Source organism: Botrytis deweyae, assembly GCF_014898535.1.
Source record: "Botrytis deweyae strain B1 chromosome Unknown BDEW_016, whole genome shotgun sequence".
NCBI classification, from domain to species: Eukaryota; Fungi; Ascomycota; class Leotiomycetes; order Helotiales; family Sclerotiniaceae; genus Botrytis; species Botrytis deweyae.
Genome location: NW_024066223.1, coordinates 136,813 through 154,136, shown reverse-complemented (window position 1 = coordinate 154,136; position 17,324 = coordinate 136,813). Strand labels below are relative to the sequence as shown.

Genomic DNA, 17,324 nt, shown 5'->3' with positions numbered 1-17,324 from the left:
TAGAATGGAATAGAATGGAATAGAATGGAATGAGAATGAGAGAGAACGAATGAATGAATGAATGTTTATGTTTATATATATCTATGATTAACGATATATCTAGATCGGTAGGTAGCTCGATAGTTAAGTACCTAGTAGGCAAACAGGTAAATACAAAGAAATCTAACTAGTTCCCCATTTCAAATAAAATAAGCATACACCTACCTACCTCCCACCTACCTCTATATCACCACTTCACAAAACTCATCTCCAACAATCTAATAACCAACATCAATCGATATACTCATCTCATTCTCAACATTAACAAACTAACTACTCGAATAGAATAATAGGAAGTATAGAATGTCATCTTTAACCTAGGTAGGTATGAATATTTCTTTTCGTTTTTTTTTTAGTTTTTAAGAGAATTATAGGTTTCTTTATGATTATCGGATGGATGTTAAATTGATTTAATTTATTTCATTCTAGGATTGTTATATCATATCAAATAACCTTCATCACATCAAAACCCCAACCCCCAAGTACCTCAATCCGAAACCTAGTCTTACAGCTACTCAGTAAGTCAGACCAAACTGGTGAACCAAGCTAGAAAATCCCAGCTGACTAATCATAATTAAGCGAGATACCTCATCTTTTAATTTTCGGGTGGGACCTCTGATGTGGTAGGGCGATTTGATGACATTTGGAGGCTCGGGACTTGGGTAGGTATCTTGAGATGAGAATTTCATGGGTATTTTTTGAGGGGAGGGGATGTGTAGAGATTTTGAGATTTTGAGATTTTTGGGTTTGGGGTGATACTCGCTTGGGTTCGGATGATAGATACCCAAGGTTCTTCTGAAGACTGTTAGTCAATATTTTAATTTTGACAACGTGGTGTTAATTGCATCGCGCACGTTTGATTTCTCGATTCTGGGAGATCAGTATCGAGCTGATGATTCTCATTCTTATTAGCCTTTTCATTGTGTAGACAGCATCCGAGAATTGCTTTGCTTTGCTTTGCTTTGCTTCATCACCGCTATAACTCCCCTGGTATTCTCTTCTCCGTGAAATTTGTGGTTTTAACTATCCATTTCGCTTTCTTCCTCAATCTGCATGGGCTGTGGTTTTAAGTTCTGGTTTTGTTGAATAGCTGTTCGAGTGTGAGTGGAGCTGAAAGTGGAAGAGTTCTGAGAAATTTCCTGTGTCCACTTACGTAGCCTACAGTGATGAGAAACTTTGCCATCCCTGTGTATAATGGTTTACCGCACATGACTTCGGTCTTTCCACTTATTTCTTAAAGACCAGAATCTATTCAAATCAATTTATCCACCGTCGTGAATTGTTTCCGTGGTCGAAGGACACAAAGACAGGAACGGACCGAGACCCGAAAACCTAGACGGTACGCAATGGAGTGTTTCTTGCAATCCAGAATATCGAGAGCTGGGCCTTATCAGAGATTTTGTAGGAACTGGGTAGAAGAAACAAAGGAGAATAGTGAAGATAAATAGTATTTGCGCAGTCGCAGATTCTCATTATAATTCCGCAAACGGAAGAGTCGAGTGGAATACCGGTACATGTTAGCGGCAATCCTCCATCCGACCTGGATGCACATTTCTCACCAAAGCTATATTCCGTGGAGTTTATACCCACCTCCGAGATGTTTCACATATTTCTTCTTACGCATGCTGATTGTCGATGGTAACTTCCTTCGTTTACATGCCGGTACCCTCGCAGACCGGCAAACGTTCTACACAGATGTGCTGAGGTCATGACCATTGGCACCCACCAAGGTTCGTTTTTCACAGCTGTTTATTCACAGGTCATAAGTCTCACGCCAATAACGATGAGGGAGTGTTTTATTTCTGGAAGTAGTAGATCCATATTAATAAACATCAGGAATTCGAAGGTTACATCCATCCGCACACTCCACCGCTCTGTCTCTGTTCCTCACGTTGATATTTATTCTCGGTCGATAAGGGCGAGGAGGTTCCCGGACTTCATAACCCAAATTTTGTTTTGCGCGAGTTGCTGTCTTGTTGTTAGTATAAGTGAAATCATTGACACACGGAGAGGCAATAGTACCGAGTAGAAACAATCGAATTCTGCCGAGGAGACTTGACCGTCATAATGTGCAGCAGCGGTATTTGTCCCATGTTCTCCTCTCTTGTACCTGAAGTACTGGTACAAGTGACAATACCGTCAGGTCTGATCAGGATTCCTGAAGTCGGTGGTATTATAATGACACCTCTGCCACGTCGATGATTGCGGTGCTCTGACTCTGCCTTCTCTCATGGACTCGCATCGTTTCCGCCAGAACTGTAAATCATAATAATTAGTATTACAGATCGGCAGATCATAGATCAGGAACTCATTTCACTCACGGCCACGTTATGAATCAATCAGGTCTTGAGAAATAATTGTTTTGGGAGCGAAATCGAATGAGGAGGTCGTGGAAGAGGGTGATGCGGCACAAGCTTCTTGCATTCACCTCAAGGGAAGAAGCGGACCTTTTCTCTTTGGTTCATGAATTCCGAAAGCTTGACCTTTTAACCCGAAATAATTAGTTCCGTCGTTGTCAGTAAATTTTGGGGATAATGATAAACTCACCGAGCAAGAATTGGTAGGTCATTGCAATTAAGGAATATGCATTCACCTCCGGAAAGAGTGTAGTATCGATCTTCAACTTGTCTTTGGACAAAACCATGTGACCATTGGCCAGCTGGCTAACAATACTGACAAGCTTCATGCCAGGAGCAAAGGTTCAAAACCTGGGACAGCGGTCGTGAAGTTATCGACTTTGCATTCGCTCCATATTGGAGATACTCGCAGGTATCTTTTAAAGTTTTCGACTCTGCGCAGTGCATTCGCTCCATACTGGAGATACTCGCAAGTATTCTTTAGTATTGTATGCACCATTTCTATGAAATTCATTAGAAAAGGACATTGAAACCGCGCTCCACTTGATGGTATTGCATACATTCTTGGCTTTCAGGATGCTGAGAGTCTTGACGGAAAGGTCGTTTCATAGCGGGCAGAACCGTTAACTGGATTGGACTTTGAGCGGCGATCTATGCAATTGATTAGCTTTTGTTCTGAACTGAGTATTTCAAACCGAAATGCGATGTGAGTTGAAATCATGACCTGCCGGAAAGTTTCGAAACTGGCATGAAGAAAAGGAGAGGACTTACTTCACAATTTTCGTGGGCCAATTTGATTCGACCTTGCCACATCCTATGTAATGCCATGTTGGGTTTCAAATACTGGGACTGGCAGAACAAAGCCATGAGATGCTTCCAAAGTAATCAGTTCGTTGCTCATAGTAAATGCTGGATAAAAGTATAGAGGAATTACCTGTCTTTGTTTCTGTTCATCAATTGAATTGTTGTAAAAGGTTGAGAAGAAACAAGAAGAGTCTCAAATTTAACAAATATAAGTTTTGTGGGAAAATCCAAAAGAAAATTCGAAATGAATATAAGTTGGGCATTATCCGGATAAGTACTACATTGACTACCTTGTTTTTCCGGCCAAAGTCCTTCAAGAATGTCAATGTTTGGAACAAACGAAATATCATGACCTTCAAACTTAGCCTCGTCGCGTTTATCATTCAATGTTCCTTTATCCAACATCCTCTCTATACTTACATACCTTCGATTGTCCACCCAGAAGTCAACATTCAACCTTTTGATTCTTTAAATCACTCACCGGATAAAGAGACCGGTCATTACCATGAAGTTGGGTTGCTTTGGAAGAAGGTGATGGATAATACGAATGGGTTAATACAAAGTCCCTCGTTTTTCCCCTGACAAGGCTGGTTCTTTGTTGCGAACAAGAAAGAAAAGGAGCGAGTCCCCTAATTTCAGTTGAGGTGGAAGCAATTGAGACCGTGTAGATAGATCCATTGATTGAAAGAATGAATGCAATGTTCCTCAGCCGCCTTTGCGCGTGTACCTTTGATGCGCAAGAAACTCTCGCATTTTTTGAAAGCCAGTAAGTTCTTTATCGCTTCTATGTATCTTCCATACTTATGATGATATGCTAACAAAAATCAAGAGAAAGGTATATGTGCCACCGGGCTGTTGAGGGATCGTGGGTGGTACGTGGGGGGAACATAGAAGCTACACGACTTTGTTTAACTTTCTTATCCGTAGGGACGAACAAACACCCAAGCCAACCTATATTAAACACATAGGTATGAACAATAGCTGCGACTGGTACTGCCAGTCCTTGTGCGAATCTTCCGATCTAGGCCCAGAAGGCTTTACTCCGCTAACCATGGTTCGCCCTTGAGGGGCAAAAAAATGGACGAGGAGGTCTGGATGAAAAATATCAAATGGAGAGGGTTCAGCCAACGATAACCAATATTTAAAATACCGCTGTATTTTCGCCACTCCCATATGGAACCACCCGCAACCAAATTATTGGCAGTCATTTGAGTGGATTCAGAGGATCTGGCCGGGATTCGTTCTGGAACTTTCAAACCCTATGGTCGTCGAAGCAGAACTTCTACTCGGGCCCAATACATCCAATATCGATGAAGCGGAAGGAAAAATACAAGCAAGTGAAGGATAGGGCGATGGCTGTTGTAAGGGAGAGAATCGATGATGCCGGTATGATTCTTTTTTGTCTCTTTATCTCGTATTACCTTTTATTTTATTTTAACTAGAAACTGTTGCGAGAATCATTGAAAAATAAGAGAGACTTACTAACGATTAATATGAGATAGGAACCCAGACAAAAGGCAGTCAGGAAAGATAGACATACGGAGAACCGACGCTCACCTTAATCAAAAGATGTTCTACCTCCTCTCGAACTCAATGGTACATTTCCAATCCGAAGAGGGTTGCAATACAAGTGTATATCGGTTTAAATCTTCTCTGAAAGCACGCTCAAGCTATGAGTTACTGCTTTGGGGATCTCAGAGGTTATGCAAGAACCTATTTGCAGACTCTTCCCATGTGCCGTTAATTCTTTCCCTTTTCCATTGTGGCGACTGGATATCATGGTCACGAAGATGGCGTGGAGTTTTATCGCACCATTCTCTCCGGATAATCACAGAGATAAATAAATTTTTGGCGACAGGAAACCATTGGTGTCTTCGGATACCCGTACTTGCCGTCTTCGAGTTCAAACCCATAGAGAAATACGGCTTCAGATGATATTCTGCCGCAACAAAGAAAATCATGACAAGATCAAGCTTGCCCTTGAAGGAAAAGCATTTAGGGATGGATTGTCTGGTGGCTTCGTCCGAAAGACCATTTGAAGGGTGTGCTTCAAGACTCTATGAAGGATGGCCAACATGCAAGAATTCGCTTTGGCACGACCGAGGCAAAATCATTAGTGTCTCCCAAGATTGATTCTCCATCAAAATCCGAGCTACTTAAATGCCATCGTTTTTATTCTTATTCTTTATTACTTGTGATGAAATTGTGGTGAAAGATGTTGAAAACAGAGAAGGAAAGTACAAGGTCAGTGAGGAAGGCGCGATCGCGATCGAGCAGGCTTTGTGGGACTATCTACGAACTTTTCAACAAATTTTCTTGAGAGGACAAGAACCCCTCGGATTGGCGCTTCTTCTTTGTATCAAATAAGGAAAATGTGCTTGATTCTATCCTTCTGTGTGCCTTTTTTATACTTCAAAGGCGTCCGTGAAACAGCTCAGAAATTACCAACTTACCACAAACTTACCACTAGTGTGGATTGTCTCAACCCCGAAGTCTTTTCGATGTTAGATCGAAACTTACTAACTCACAAATTACAAAATGATTGGCATTCCTCTAACATCCGACCTGTGTATTCATAGGTAATCCCTTTACGCCATGTGCATATCCGACCGTATATGCGGAAGTATAGTCGCACTGCATGTCGAGGATGTACCTCGAGGCTGTTGAGAAATTATTTCCTTTATTACTTCGACTTCTTCTTCTTCAAGTGATTTCTTTGTTTCAATCAGTATACCATGGCGGATATCGAGTTGAAGAAAATGGCATCATGCGATAATTCCGATCAAGAAAGGAAAGACTTATTGGAAGTGGAAAACACACCTCGTACCTTGATGGCAGGCGTAGTCGATAAAAGTACGGGATCTTCACTACCCCTCGCCTCACCTCTGATTTCTTCCGAATATGATGTTCCGAATATTCATACCGAGGACAAAGGGAAATCGCCATGTTTCCAAAAGGCCCAAACAGTCATAGATGAAGATGAGAGTTTAGAAATCAAGTCAACAGGAAATTATGAAGAAAAATTTCACATGGATCGTGAGCAGTCTGGTATATACGAAAACTCTTTGAGAACAGGAAAGTCCTCGAGTCATTCTTCGAGATTTTTTTTATTACAAATGTTAACATTTTATCCTGACAGATGAGCGAATTGATTCTGATATACTGCCTCAAAACAACACCACGACGGCGCAATCTTACGGTCTGGCTACAGATACACTCGAAGCGGCATCACAAGGTCAAGATGAAACCTCAGTCACAGTACCTATTGCGAAGTTACCGCAATTGGTAAAATACGGCATACAAGTCTTACAGGAAAGCCGAAAAAAAATCAAAAGCGCTCAAATAGACCCAGAGAGAAATAGCACGGAAGTAGTACATGATAACTCTCAACTTTCAAATATGGCCGTTGAAACAGTTTTCGTGGCGATGATGAAGAGGAATATGGTACGTTTAAACATGAGTTCTTGAAATTTGAGCTATTAAGTAGAGATAAGAAGAAGGAAAAACATACAAACCAAACGGGAAAAGAAAGACTTTGATTTTGGAACGCCACGAGTAAAGAAATTGTTCATCAACAGTAGCATACAAATCATCCAATTCCTCTCCATACAATTCCTCGGTGGAAAAGACCCAGTCCGATAAATACTATGACATTTTGGTAGAGGGAGAGAGCGATAGGTTGATGACCGGGTGGTGGTGGGATGAGGAAAGTGTCGTATTGTGATATGGTACCATGGGTCAATATGATGGGTTTTTGGGTACCGGTTGAATCGGAGTTATGGAGGACAACGAAAGGTTCATATCTTGCTTGATCGAAGGTTTTGGTGTATGGGTATGATGGTACGGAATTATCCGAAAGTAATTCCTGGAGATTTTGTATTTTTGATGTACGCGTTTGTCGTTTCGAGAGAAGATTTTGAGTTGTAGATGGTAATGTTTCCGGGACTAAAAGGATTCTGCACCCCAAAGACTCAAGTAGTGCGATATGACCTTCTAGACTGTTTCGAGGCGAACTAAAAAACATCTATGAATTATGTTAGAATTCGAATTAATTAACCGAAGGAAGGGTATAGCCAGTCTTGATAGCAGCGAATAGTAATGTAATGAATGTATCGCCAGTCTTGAGGTCCAACATAGTTGAGTGTTTCAATTGTTTCACTGCGACCTAGCTTTTTTTCCATCCACCAAGAACATTTATCGATAGAACGGGCAAAGTCTTGGTTTCTATGTGATATCTTGAAATCCATCTTGGATGTCTTTTGATAATGGAATCGATGCAAAAACACGAGTGCGATCACTTAAAGCTAGGCCATCAATCACGTGAGGAGGTAGTCTTTTCCACGGTCGCTTGAAGCAATAAGATCTTGTGTCATGTTGAGATTCGAATAATCATTGATTCAGTCTTGTAGGATTATCTAGGACGGGACTGATTGAAATATATGTAAAATGAACAATTCCATGATAGCACTTGGAGTCCAAGAGTTTGTGTGACAACGGAAGTCTTTCTTGACCATTTGACCGATCATTTAACATGAAGTATCCAATCGAGGAACATTGTTTCCTGCGTCTGCTTGCGCGGGAGATTTTCTGACTGCGCATACTGGTGTACCTGGGTAGATATGCAGGTCTGCGGCAGTCATCATCTATGCACTAGCACTTGACAATTGCCAATACCAAACCGAGGTATACTAAAGAAACAACTGATTGCTTTACAGTTGCTACCTTGACACTACTAATCATAATGAACGAAGTACATGACGACGGAATGTTCTTATTCAAGGAGGCTGTGAGAGTGAAATCTTTGGAAAACTACCGAGGTACATAACAACTAAGTTGCCCGAATATGAATATTTTTGAACCAGAGATGGAAGACCGAAGACCTAGTCGTCAATCTGAATCACTAATCAAAGGCTTTTCTATCAACTTCTTTCGCTTACGTGAAATGCTGTTCGTCTAGGAGGTTCGAGAGGGGATCTAGTAGAACGGAAAAGCCGGGACACTGATAACACTCCAACGGAATTATATACATGCTAGGAACACATTTTTTTGAGTGAACCTAGATAACGGTAGGCTGAATTCCGATATTGAAGATTCCATTATGGTGTTTTTTGGTCCAAAATATTGATCATTTGATTTGATGATGAATTTTGAAAGGAGTGAATATATTATTCTTCGATCTTTCGTACTGCCAGAGTGAGGTCGGTCCAATTCATTAAAGGTGGCAATTTCCCGGTAGAACCAATACCATTATGATTATCTTTACTAGTGATGTATGTATTTTTTTGCAACGATGTGTAATAATATTCAATATCTCTTCCACGCTTTGCCGTGTTAAATGACTTCTAATCTTGAAGCATTGAATATTGTGAATAGTATCAAATGAGAAGAATCAAATTTTATCCACAACCCATGGATACCAGATGTAATGCGGGTGGATCTCCTTGAGCCTGAGGCAAAAAAAACTAAAAAGACCCCTGGACTTGTTCCCCCACATCGGCCATGGTAAAAAAAAAAGTTGAGATAATATTTTGAACTTCAATCTCCAACTTTTTTCTCTTGTCATTCCTTTTCAATCATTTTCAATATTTGCATGCGATACGTGTAAATATACTTTGAAAATGGATCAACAACAATTCTTAGAGCTCTTACAGGGCGTTCAGATTCGTAAGTTTCTACCAAATCGCAAAATACCCCTCCATTTTTGCTAATCTTTCCATCATTACAGCTGATACGGAGCGTGTCAAGGCCGCAACTACAGAATTGAGAAAGAACTATTACCCAAACCCAGAATCCCTTCTCTGGCTCATCGAGATCTTCATCGCCCATGGAGATCAAGCAACTAGACAACAAGCCGCCGTCGAGGCTCAACGCTTGGTCAAGAAGCACTGGAAAAACATTTCAGATGCCCAAAAACAACAAATCAGAGAACAACTTCTACAAAAAACATTAAATGAGGAGGTTAAATTGGTTAGACACTCTGGTGCTCGTGTTATTGCCGCTATTGCAGGTCAAGATATCGAAAACGGACAATGGGCCAACCTTCCAGATACTCTCGCACAAGCCGCAAGCTCTCCTCAAGTTTCACATCGTGAGGTCGGAGTTTTCATTCTCTTTACCTTACTCGAGACTGCTTCACCATACTTCGCCGAGCAAACTGCTGTTTTGTTCTCCATTCTCAGCAAAACGATTCACGATCAAGAGAGCACTGATGTCAGAATCAACACTTTGATCTGCCTTGGTGCCGTTGCTACTATGATCGAGCCAGATGAGGATCCAGAAAGCTTGAAACTCTTCCTTGAGATTTTCCCACAAATGGTCATTGTCTTGAAGAACTTCATTGATTCCAAGGAGGAGGACCGCACCGTACAAGCTTTCGAGGTTTTCCAAACTTTGTTGGGTTGTGAATCAGCTTTGATCGCACCTCACTTCAGAGACCTTTGCAGCTTCATGCTTGAGGTTGCCTCGAATACCAACAACGAAAACGACGCAAGAACTCAAGCTTTGTCTTTCATCATGCAATGCACCAGATATAGAAAAATGAAGATTCAAGGCACCAAGGATTTGGGTGAAAAGATCACCATGGCCAGCATGCAAATCGCTACTGAGCTCGAGGATGATGATGATGAGGATGATGAGACTTCTCCAGCTCGCTCTGCACTGGGTCTTCTTAGTTTACTTGCAGAAAGCTTGCCACCTCGTCAAGTTATTGTTCCTCTTCTTAACGCTCTTCCACAATTCTCCAACCACCAAGATCCAAGATATCGTCAAGCTGGTATCCTTGCACTCGGTATGTGTGTTGAGGGTGCACCAGATTTCGTCGGTACTCAAATGGATAGTTTCTTACCTATTGTCTTCAAACTCCTCGAGGACCCAGAAAGTGGTGTCAGACATGCAGCTCTTAACGGTGTTGCAAGATTGGCAGATGATCTTGCTGAAGATCTTCAAAGCACTCACGAGCACCTCATTCCTGCTCTTCTCAAGAACCTCGATGCTGCTATGCAATATGCAGCTGGTGGAAACAACGACAAGCAAACTCTTGATACCATGAAGGCATCGTGTGGTGCTTTGGACTCCTTGACTGAGGGCATGGACCAAGAAATTGTCAAGAACTACCTCCCAACTCTTGTTCCACGTCTTACTCAATTGTTGGACCACCCAGATGTCGGTGTTAAATCTGCTGCCGCAAGTGCTATCGGTTCCCTTGCAAGCTCTGCTGAGAAGGAATTCCTTCCATTCTTCAAGGACACCATTGAGAAATTGGCACAATTTGTTGAATTGAAGTCAAGCAATGATGAACTCGATCTCCGTGCTACTGTCTGTGATTCCATTGGTAGCATGGCAGCAGCTGTTGGTGCTCAAGTCTTCCAACCTTATGTCAAGCCATTGATGCAAGCAAGTGAAGAAGCTCTACACCTTGACCACCCACGTCTCAAGGAAACCAGTTACATTCTCTGGAGTACCTTGGCAAAGGTCTACGAGGAGGAGTTTACACCTTTCCTTGAGGGAGTTGTTACTGCTTTGGCTGCTTGTTTGGATCAAGAAGAAGACAACCTTGAGGTTGAGCTCGGTGAACATGCTCAAGACTTGCTTGGCCAAGAAGTCATTGTTGCCGGAAAGAAGGTTAAGGTTGCTGGTGCTACAGATGTTGAGGAGGCTGATGACATGGATGATGATGATGATGATGATGACGAAGATTGGGATGATCTCACTGCCGTTACCGCCGTTGCCATGGAGAAGGAAGTCGCAGTTGAAGTTATCGGTGATATTCTTACACATACTCGTCAACACTACATGCCATACTTTGAGAGAACCATCGAGGCTATCTCTCCATTGGTTGAACACTCTTATGAAGGTGTTAGAAAGACTGCCATCAGCACAATGTGGAGAGCATACGCTTGTCTTTACAGCATGATGGAAGACAAGACCGGAACAAAGTGGACCCCTGGTTTACCTTTGGCAGCTGAACCAACTCCTGAGTTGGTCAGAATGGGAGAGATTGTTACCACTGCTACAATGTCTCTATGGGAAGATGAATATGACCGGTAAGCTTTTTTCTTCTTTTTTTTTCTATCATATGAAATGATGAACAACATGACGTTATACCCAGCTCACTCAGATGCACAAGTTGCACATGCTGCGAACGCGTATCTACTCCTGATCATTATTATTGTCATTTATTAGTACAGATTCCTCGGAAGAATATATCTAACATTACATAATAGTGGTGTCGTTACTGATATTAACCGCAACGTCGCTTCTACATTGAAGCTTTGCGGACCAGCTATTTTGGCTCAACCAAACTTTGCCGAAGCCATCAAGAACGTCATCTTCGCCGTCATTATGCGTCTCCACCCATGTCAACAAGATCTTGGTGATGAACTTGAGTCACCTGATGAGGAAGATGCTGAATCTTCCGAATATGACTGGCTCGTCATTGATACCGCTCTTGACCTTACTTCAAACCTTGCTCTCGCTCTTGGAGCTCAATTTGCTGAGATCTTTAAGGAGTTTGAGAAGCCACTCAAGAAGTTCGCTTCTTCCAACACTCCATTCGAAAGATCTACCGCTATTGGTGTCATTGCCGAAATTACTGGCCACATGGGATCAGCCATTACTCCTTTCACTGCTTCCCTCTTGCCAGTTCTCCTCAAACGCCTCTCCGACACTGACCCTGAGGCAAAGTCCAATGCCGCATATGGTACCGGTCTCCTGATCTTCCACTCCCAAGATAGCGCTACCTATCTCCCATCATACAACAACATCCTTAGCAAACTTGAGCCTTTACTTCAAACCAACCATGCCCGCTCCATCGATAACGCCTGTGGATGTGTTTCCCGTATGATCATGGCCCACCAAGATGCTGTTCCACTTGATGATATTCTCCCAGTTATGGCTGGATTATTGCCACTCAAGGAAGATTACGAAGAGAATGAGCCAATCTTTGAAATGATCGCTGGACTTTACAGTCAAAGCAACCAAACAATTTTGCAACTCACTCCGAAATTGATTCCAGTGTTCGCTGCAGTCCTTGGCGAGCCAGTCGAACAATTGGAGATCGAGACTAGAGAAAAGGTTAAGGGTGTTGTCAAGTTCATTGGTGGAAGCCACCCAGAATTGTTGAACGGACACCCATCATTGCAAAACTTGTAATTGCATATTTAGGGACTTTTCTTTAGGAATAATTTGGTGGAATGGATTTCTGATTGATGACTGTATTGGTATCGAACTGAATACGATATACTTGGTCTGAAAAAATATCGGAATGGATAGATTGATGGGAAGGAAATTAAAGGTTTTTATAAGTTATGACGTGATGAACATACCCCAAATGCACGAAACGAAGGATGAAGGACGAATAGATAGAATTTTACTACTTGTAGACAGAATGAGAACTTTTGTTTTGTTTTAAATTTCTTTTGGGCATTACAGATGAACCTGGCTATACGGGCACGTGATATACAGTCATCCCCTTTATACGGGCATATTTTTTAGAATTCCTAAAAATTTATATAGTGAAATTGATTTAAACGGGCATTCCTTTATATAAGAGTATATAATCCTAATTTTCCTAATACCCTTATAAAAATTGGTAGGAATAGCCCAAGCTTTAACCTATCATATAATAAATTCATAAATTATTTAATGAAAATAAAAAGGCTGAAGGTATAAAACGAGGCTAAATGCTGAGACTGAAACTGTATATACAGGCATTTAGGCCTCGAAATTTTTAGGCCCTTATAACCAGGTTCATCTGTATTACATTTTTCGCTTGAATTTTTTCAATTTTATTATTGGCACGTGTACGTTGATTCATATCTTTTATGGGAGCAAGCCCCCAGACCCCCAGACCTCGCTGCGCTCGAATATTTGGAGGGGTGACGATCTTCTTTGAGGCTCTTTCCGATGTTTAGATCGAAAAAGATTATCAATCAATCAAGATGGCTGCTGGAAAATTACATTCGGTGGTGAACAAAGCCTCTCATTCGTAACCCGATCCAATCAGACATCGCCCACTCTCTCTATATTTAGAGATTTCGCTACCAAAATAGTGCGCAGTACTTCAGGGATGAAAAACGTTCGGTCGTGTTTTGGCCCGATTTCGGGAAAAGTATCTTCCTCAAGTGCTTCAATTGCACCGTGTTTTCCCTGCTGCGCCGTCGGTACCGAAACATCAGACCAACTTACTCGTGTTGCAGATTGCGAATGTGGAGTTGTTGATTAGCCAGGTAAGTGCATGCATGGGCTGTGTTTCCTTAAAGAAGTCTTTGCGGGGAAGATCAGGTTTGGGGGCTGGATTGTTTTTTATGTATATGATGTTTGGAAGACGGCGTGTGTCAAGTGAACATGTTTATTAGGATCGAGTATTTGATTGATTCCAGCACTTGATTTACTTTGTTTTATTGGGAAGACATGCCAGACCTTTTGAGTTTTTCTCACTGGCAGAGGCTCTTGAGAACCTGCACTTTCAATCACTTGGTCGCAGGGGTTTATAACCTGAGTGGAGACCTGTGAAGGGAGGGGTGGGGTCGAGAAGAGGCTCTTTCTAGGCTCTGCATACCCTGGAATACCAGTTTGGGAATTCCAATGCAACGCAACAAACGCGCAGCCCTTGATGTTATCTCCCCGTTTGATCCTACGTATCACATTTTTATAAGCTGCATAACGAGACTATCAGGCTCTTGCGTGAAGGATGCGGCACGTAAATTTTCGTGACAAATTATTTGGGGGCCATTCGGAGACTTTAATATAGATTGGAATGGTACTGAGCTAGAGTGTGCCATCCTTTTTTTCTTGTGATTAGTTTCTTGGGTCGATTGGTTCGAGTTTTTGTCTCGTCTAAATAAGAAGCTTTGATATTTGTTTAACGAAAATGTTGTTTCGCTACGAGAGTTTAGCTTCGTTCTTGGTTTGTGTTGAAGCTGTCGCGGCTTTGTATAGCAGTGATGTCGAGGTCTCTCAACGGGATTTTCCTTCAAGGCAAACGACTAGTTTAGGGGCTATTACTGTGCGTTCTGCAGAACAAAAACGAGGCCTTGCGAATTTTAAACCAAATTTGGAGTGTACTCATCATTATGCTGATCGTAAGTTGACTCTTTTTTCTTGGGGTCAGGGTCCGTTCGATGAATCTATTTAGTCAGACATCGGTTATTGAAATTTCCGAACAATACTGCATACTTTGCTGCTAAGATTGAACGAGATACTAATAACCCGTAGATGATTCCATAATTCGAGGAGCACATTCGAGAATTGCATCCACATCGATGAAATATAAATTACCTACAGTCACTTTGGAAGATATCGAGCTCAACATCAAGAACATTCTGTGCTCAAAGTCGACCATCATTGTTGAATTCCCTTCTGCAAATTTATTAGCAGAGGCAGAAAAAGAATGGAAAGATTTATCAGAGTTTTTGGTCATTTCATCACATGCCGGATGTAATGACCAGAATGCGCGGGCTCCATATCTGTAAGTGACAATTGTAATAATGTCTCGACAATTGCTAATAATTAAATCAGAGTGTCTAACGTGGAATACGTTCTCAAATCCGATACCGCAATCCTCTCCGTGCAACGGATTGAATGGATCGATGCTTATGATACAATGGAAGTAAAATTCGGTATGGGTAAATACGACAGTAGCGCCATTCGTATACACAGTGATTTGCGCAAAAGAATTACTTCAACCGTTTCAGTATCATCGTCTGAAACTATCTCTTTTCCATCAGCGCCATCAGCAACACCAACCTCGGATACATCAGTTCATGATATTGGACATGTGGTACCTGCGGGATTTACTCTCGGAAGTTTCTCTACTTCGTATGTTCATCTTTTATCTCTAATATATCGAACTAATAGGAGTAACAAAAATGATTAGGAACGATGGTACAGGAGGATCTTTGTCAATAAGTTGTGGTAATTGTTCAATCGAAGGTTCAATCGAATTGACTCAGGGTGTTTTCAATGTTAGCAAATCCTCTCACAATACAGAGAAAGCAGTGAACTTTGTAGAGCAAGGTTATTTCGACTTGGTAGTCAATGCGTTAGGTGCCCATATCGAAATTGATTCGGCGGTTGCGGGAACATTTACAGAAACTTTCACTGTGGAACTTACCAGATTGACTTTACCGGGTTTCCAAGTATGTCAAAATTTTACCCCACATCTCTTTGACCTAGGGATATGTCTCTCAGAGGTATCCTAACACATATTCTAGATCCCAGATATTGCCGCAATAGGTCCGATGTGGATTCCTGCAATTCAAGGTTCTATCGGTGTCTCTAGGAATCTAAACTTCACTTACGGTTTCGACGTTTCCGTCCCGGATAAATCCTCCATTCGACTTAACATTGGAAATCTAACCGAATCAACTTCTTCTGGTTTTAGCGACTCTGCCATCACCGCTCTCCCCCTAACTGCGACTGATCCCTCTATATCCTTAACTCTCTCCCTTGCCCTTCATTCTGAAATACTCCTCGGTGTCGACATATTATCAGGCAAAGGTTCCATAGCCGCCGGAGCCTTTCTTGACCTCCCCGCCCTCTCCGTCACAATCTCCGAACTCACCTCGGTGGACGAAAATTGCAATCCAGCTCAAAGCTCCTCCTCAAGTGTCAAAGATCTAGACTATTTTTCCTCTCTCACAAACATTGTTCCACAAGCAGATATAGCTATAGGACTTCAAGCCGGTATTCAATTGAGAATTCCAGATCTAAATTTTGTGGAGAATGTAGGGACGACGGCTACGCTTGCTGGAACGAGTATGCTACTTCCGACGCATTGTATGAGTTTTGATGGCGGGAAGAAGGAGTTTGTTACTCCGGGAGCTACCGGGAGTTCGAGTTCGAGTTCAAGTTCGAGTACCGGTACAGTGGGAAGTTCGAAGAAATCGAATGCGGAGAAAATGGTTTCGGTGCCGGTGGTGGGGAGTGGGGGGTTTGGTGGGTTGAATTGGATGGCGGGGTTTCTGGGGTATGTGGTTTTTGTGGCGTTGGGGTTATGATGATGATTTAATGATTCTTATGTTTTGGGTAATGAAGACGAAATAAAATTCGATATGAGTTTGTACTCATAGCTCACGTCACTAATGAATAAAGGAGATTGAACGGGCTTTGACTAATAGATTGCTGTCACGATTGATGGCTGTTAAAGTAAATGACATTCCAAACAAGGAGTTCCGACCAAAATGCGCAATTCCAAAGTTTGATACAAGCAAGTGCGAATTACAAGGAACGCCGGGAGGACTAGGTTCATGAATTGATTCCTGATAATGGCAACGTGGAGGATTTCAATCTGCGAGGAAGCGGAGCGATACGAGGAGGCGGAGGCCAGAATTTTTGACTTTATAGAATGCTGGTTCGATAGTTCGGGCTGGGAGAGTTCCTCCACAAATGATGAAGTGCTTGCTGCTCTTTCTGTGGTCCAACGGGAGGGCTAGAGTTTTGTTCGAGAACATCAGGTTACTGGTTCGCTTTTCCCAATAAAAACCTATTAAAAGTCAAAATCCAATCATATTAGTCCTGAATTCATGAATTTGCGAGATTTGTCAGGTTTTACGTGGCCTGAAACTAGAATGGTTGAAGTATTGACGGGAAGACGATGTGCAGCTTCATTAAGCATACATACCAGGATGTCTGAAGTCATGTAATCTATCGTGTTCAAAATGTTTTTGGGGGGGTTTCTATACTATATTTTTGACGCCATGCAATACTGAGGCACAGTGAATATCCCAGAGCCAAAAATGACGTCGAAAAGCCTTATGCAAGCTCCCACTAGACAATTATTGGCCCGGATAAATCGTGACAATTATCAGTAATCATTGAATTTGTCTTCTTTCCCCGCCAACTTTGCTTCTTATTTTCACGACAATCACAGAAGAGACTCTCGAAAATAAATTTTGATATATTCATTATGACATTGAACTCAATATGGCATCGATTACTCAGTCTCACGATTATGAGAAGCTCGATTTCAACGAAAATCCATTCAAACCCTGGGCTGTAGTAGGAGGTTTAGCACGAATCATCAAGCAAATAATCGTGTTACCCTAATTCCATGAGTTTGAGAGTGGGAGAGGATCAGCAGATTACGCAAAATTAGCCTTCTTTAGTCTTTACTTTAATTTTAAT

General features: G+C 41.8%; 4 protein-coding genes across 4 annotated transcripts; 3 read left to right on the top strand and 1 right to left on the bottom strand.

Moving 5' to 3' along the window:
• Positions 1–1,728: 1,728 nt before the first annotated feature.
• EAE98_007051 (uncharacterized protein) lies at positions 1,729–3,411 on the bottom strand. The gene is made up of 7 exons (XM_038954674.1): positions 3,331–3,411; positions 3,168–3,269; positions 2,990–3,047; positions 2,587–2,897; positions 2,361–2,522; positions 2,062–2,295; positions 1,729–2,007 (listed from the first exon to the last, which is right to left on the bottom strand). The coding sequence occupies exons 2-4, from the start codon at positions 3,261–3,263 to the stop codon at positions 2,722–2,724; spliced, it is 330 nt and encodes a 109-aa protein (XP_038808816.1). The 5' UTR covers positions 3,264–3,269; positions 3,331–3,411; the 3' UTR covers positions 1,729–2,007; positions 2,062–2,295; positions 2,361–2,522; positions 2,587–2,721.
• A 2,524-nt stretch (positions 3,412–5,935) lies between these two features.
• EAE98_007050 (uncharacterized protein) lies at positions 5,936–6,668 on the top strand (the record flags this gene model as incomplete). The annotated part of the gene is made up of 2 exons (XM_038954673.1): positions 5,936–6,236; positions 6,340–6,668. The coding sequence occupies 2 exons, from the start codon at positions 5,936–5,938 to the stop codon at positions 6,666–6,668; spliced, it is 630 nt and encodes a 209-aa protein (XP_038808815.1).
• A 2,150-nt stretch (positions 6,669–8,818) lies between these two features.
• EAE98_007049 (uncharacterized protein) lies at positions 8,819–12,350 on the top strand (the record flags this gene model as incomplete). The annotated part of the gene is made up of 3 exons (XM_038954672.1): positions 8,819–8,864; positions 8,926–11,242; positions 11,423–12,350. The coding sequence occupies 3 exons, from the start codon at positions 8,819–8,821 to the stop codon at positions 12,348–12,350; spliced, it is 3,291 nt and encodes a 1,096-aa protein (XP_038808814.1).
• A 1,272-nt stretch (positions 12,351–13,622) lies between these two features.
• On the top strand, positions 13,623–16,198 carry EAE98_007048 (uncharacterized protein; the record flags this gene model as incomplete). The annotated part of the gene is made up of 5 exons (XM_038954671.1): positions 13,623–14,281; positions 14,415–14,667; positions 14,718–15,017; positions 15,076–15,337; positions 15,413–16,198. Exons 1-5 carry the CDS (start codon positions 14,071–14,073, stop codon positions 16,196–16,198), a joined length of 1,812 nt encoding a protein of 603 aa, XP_038808813.1. The 5' UTR covers positions 13,623–14,070.
• Positions 16,199–17,324: the final 1,126 nt, after the last annotated feature.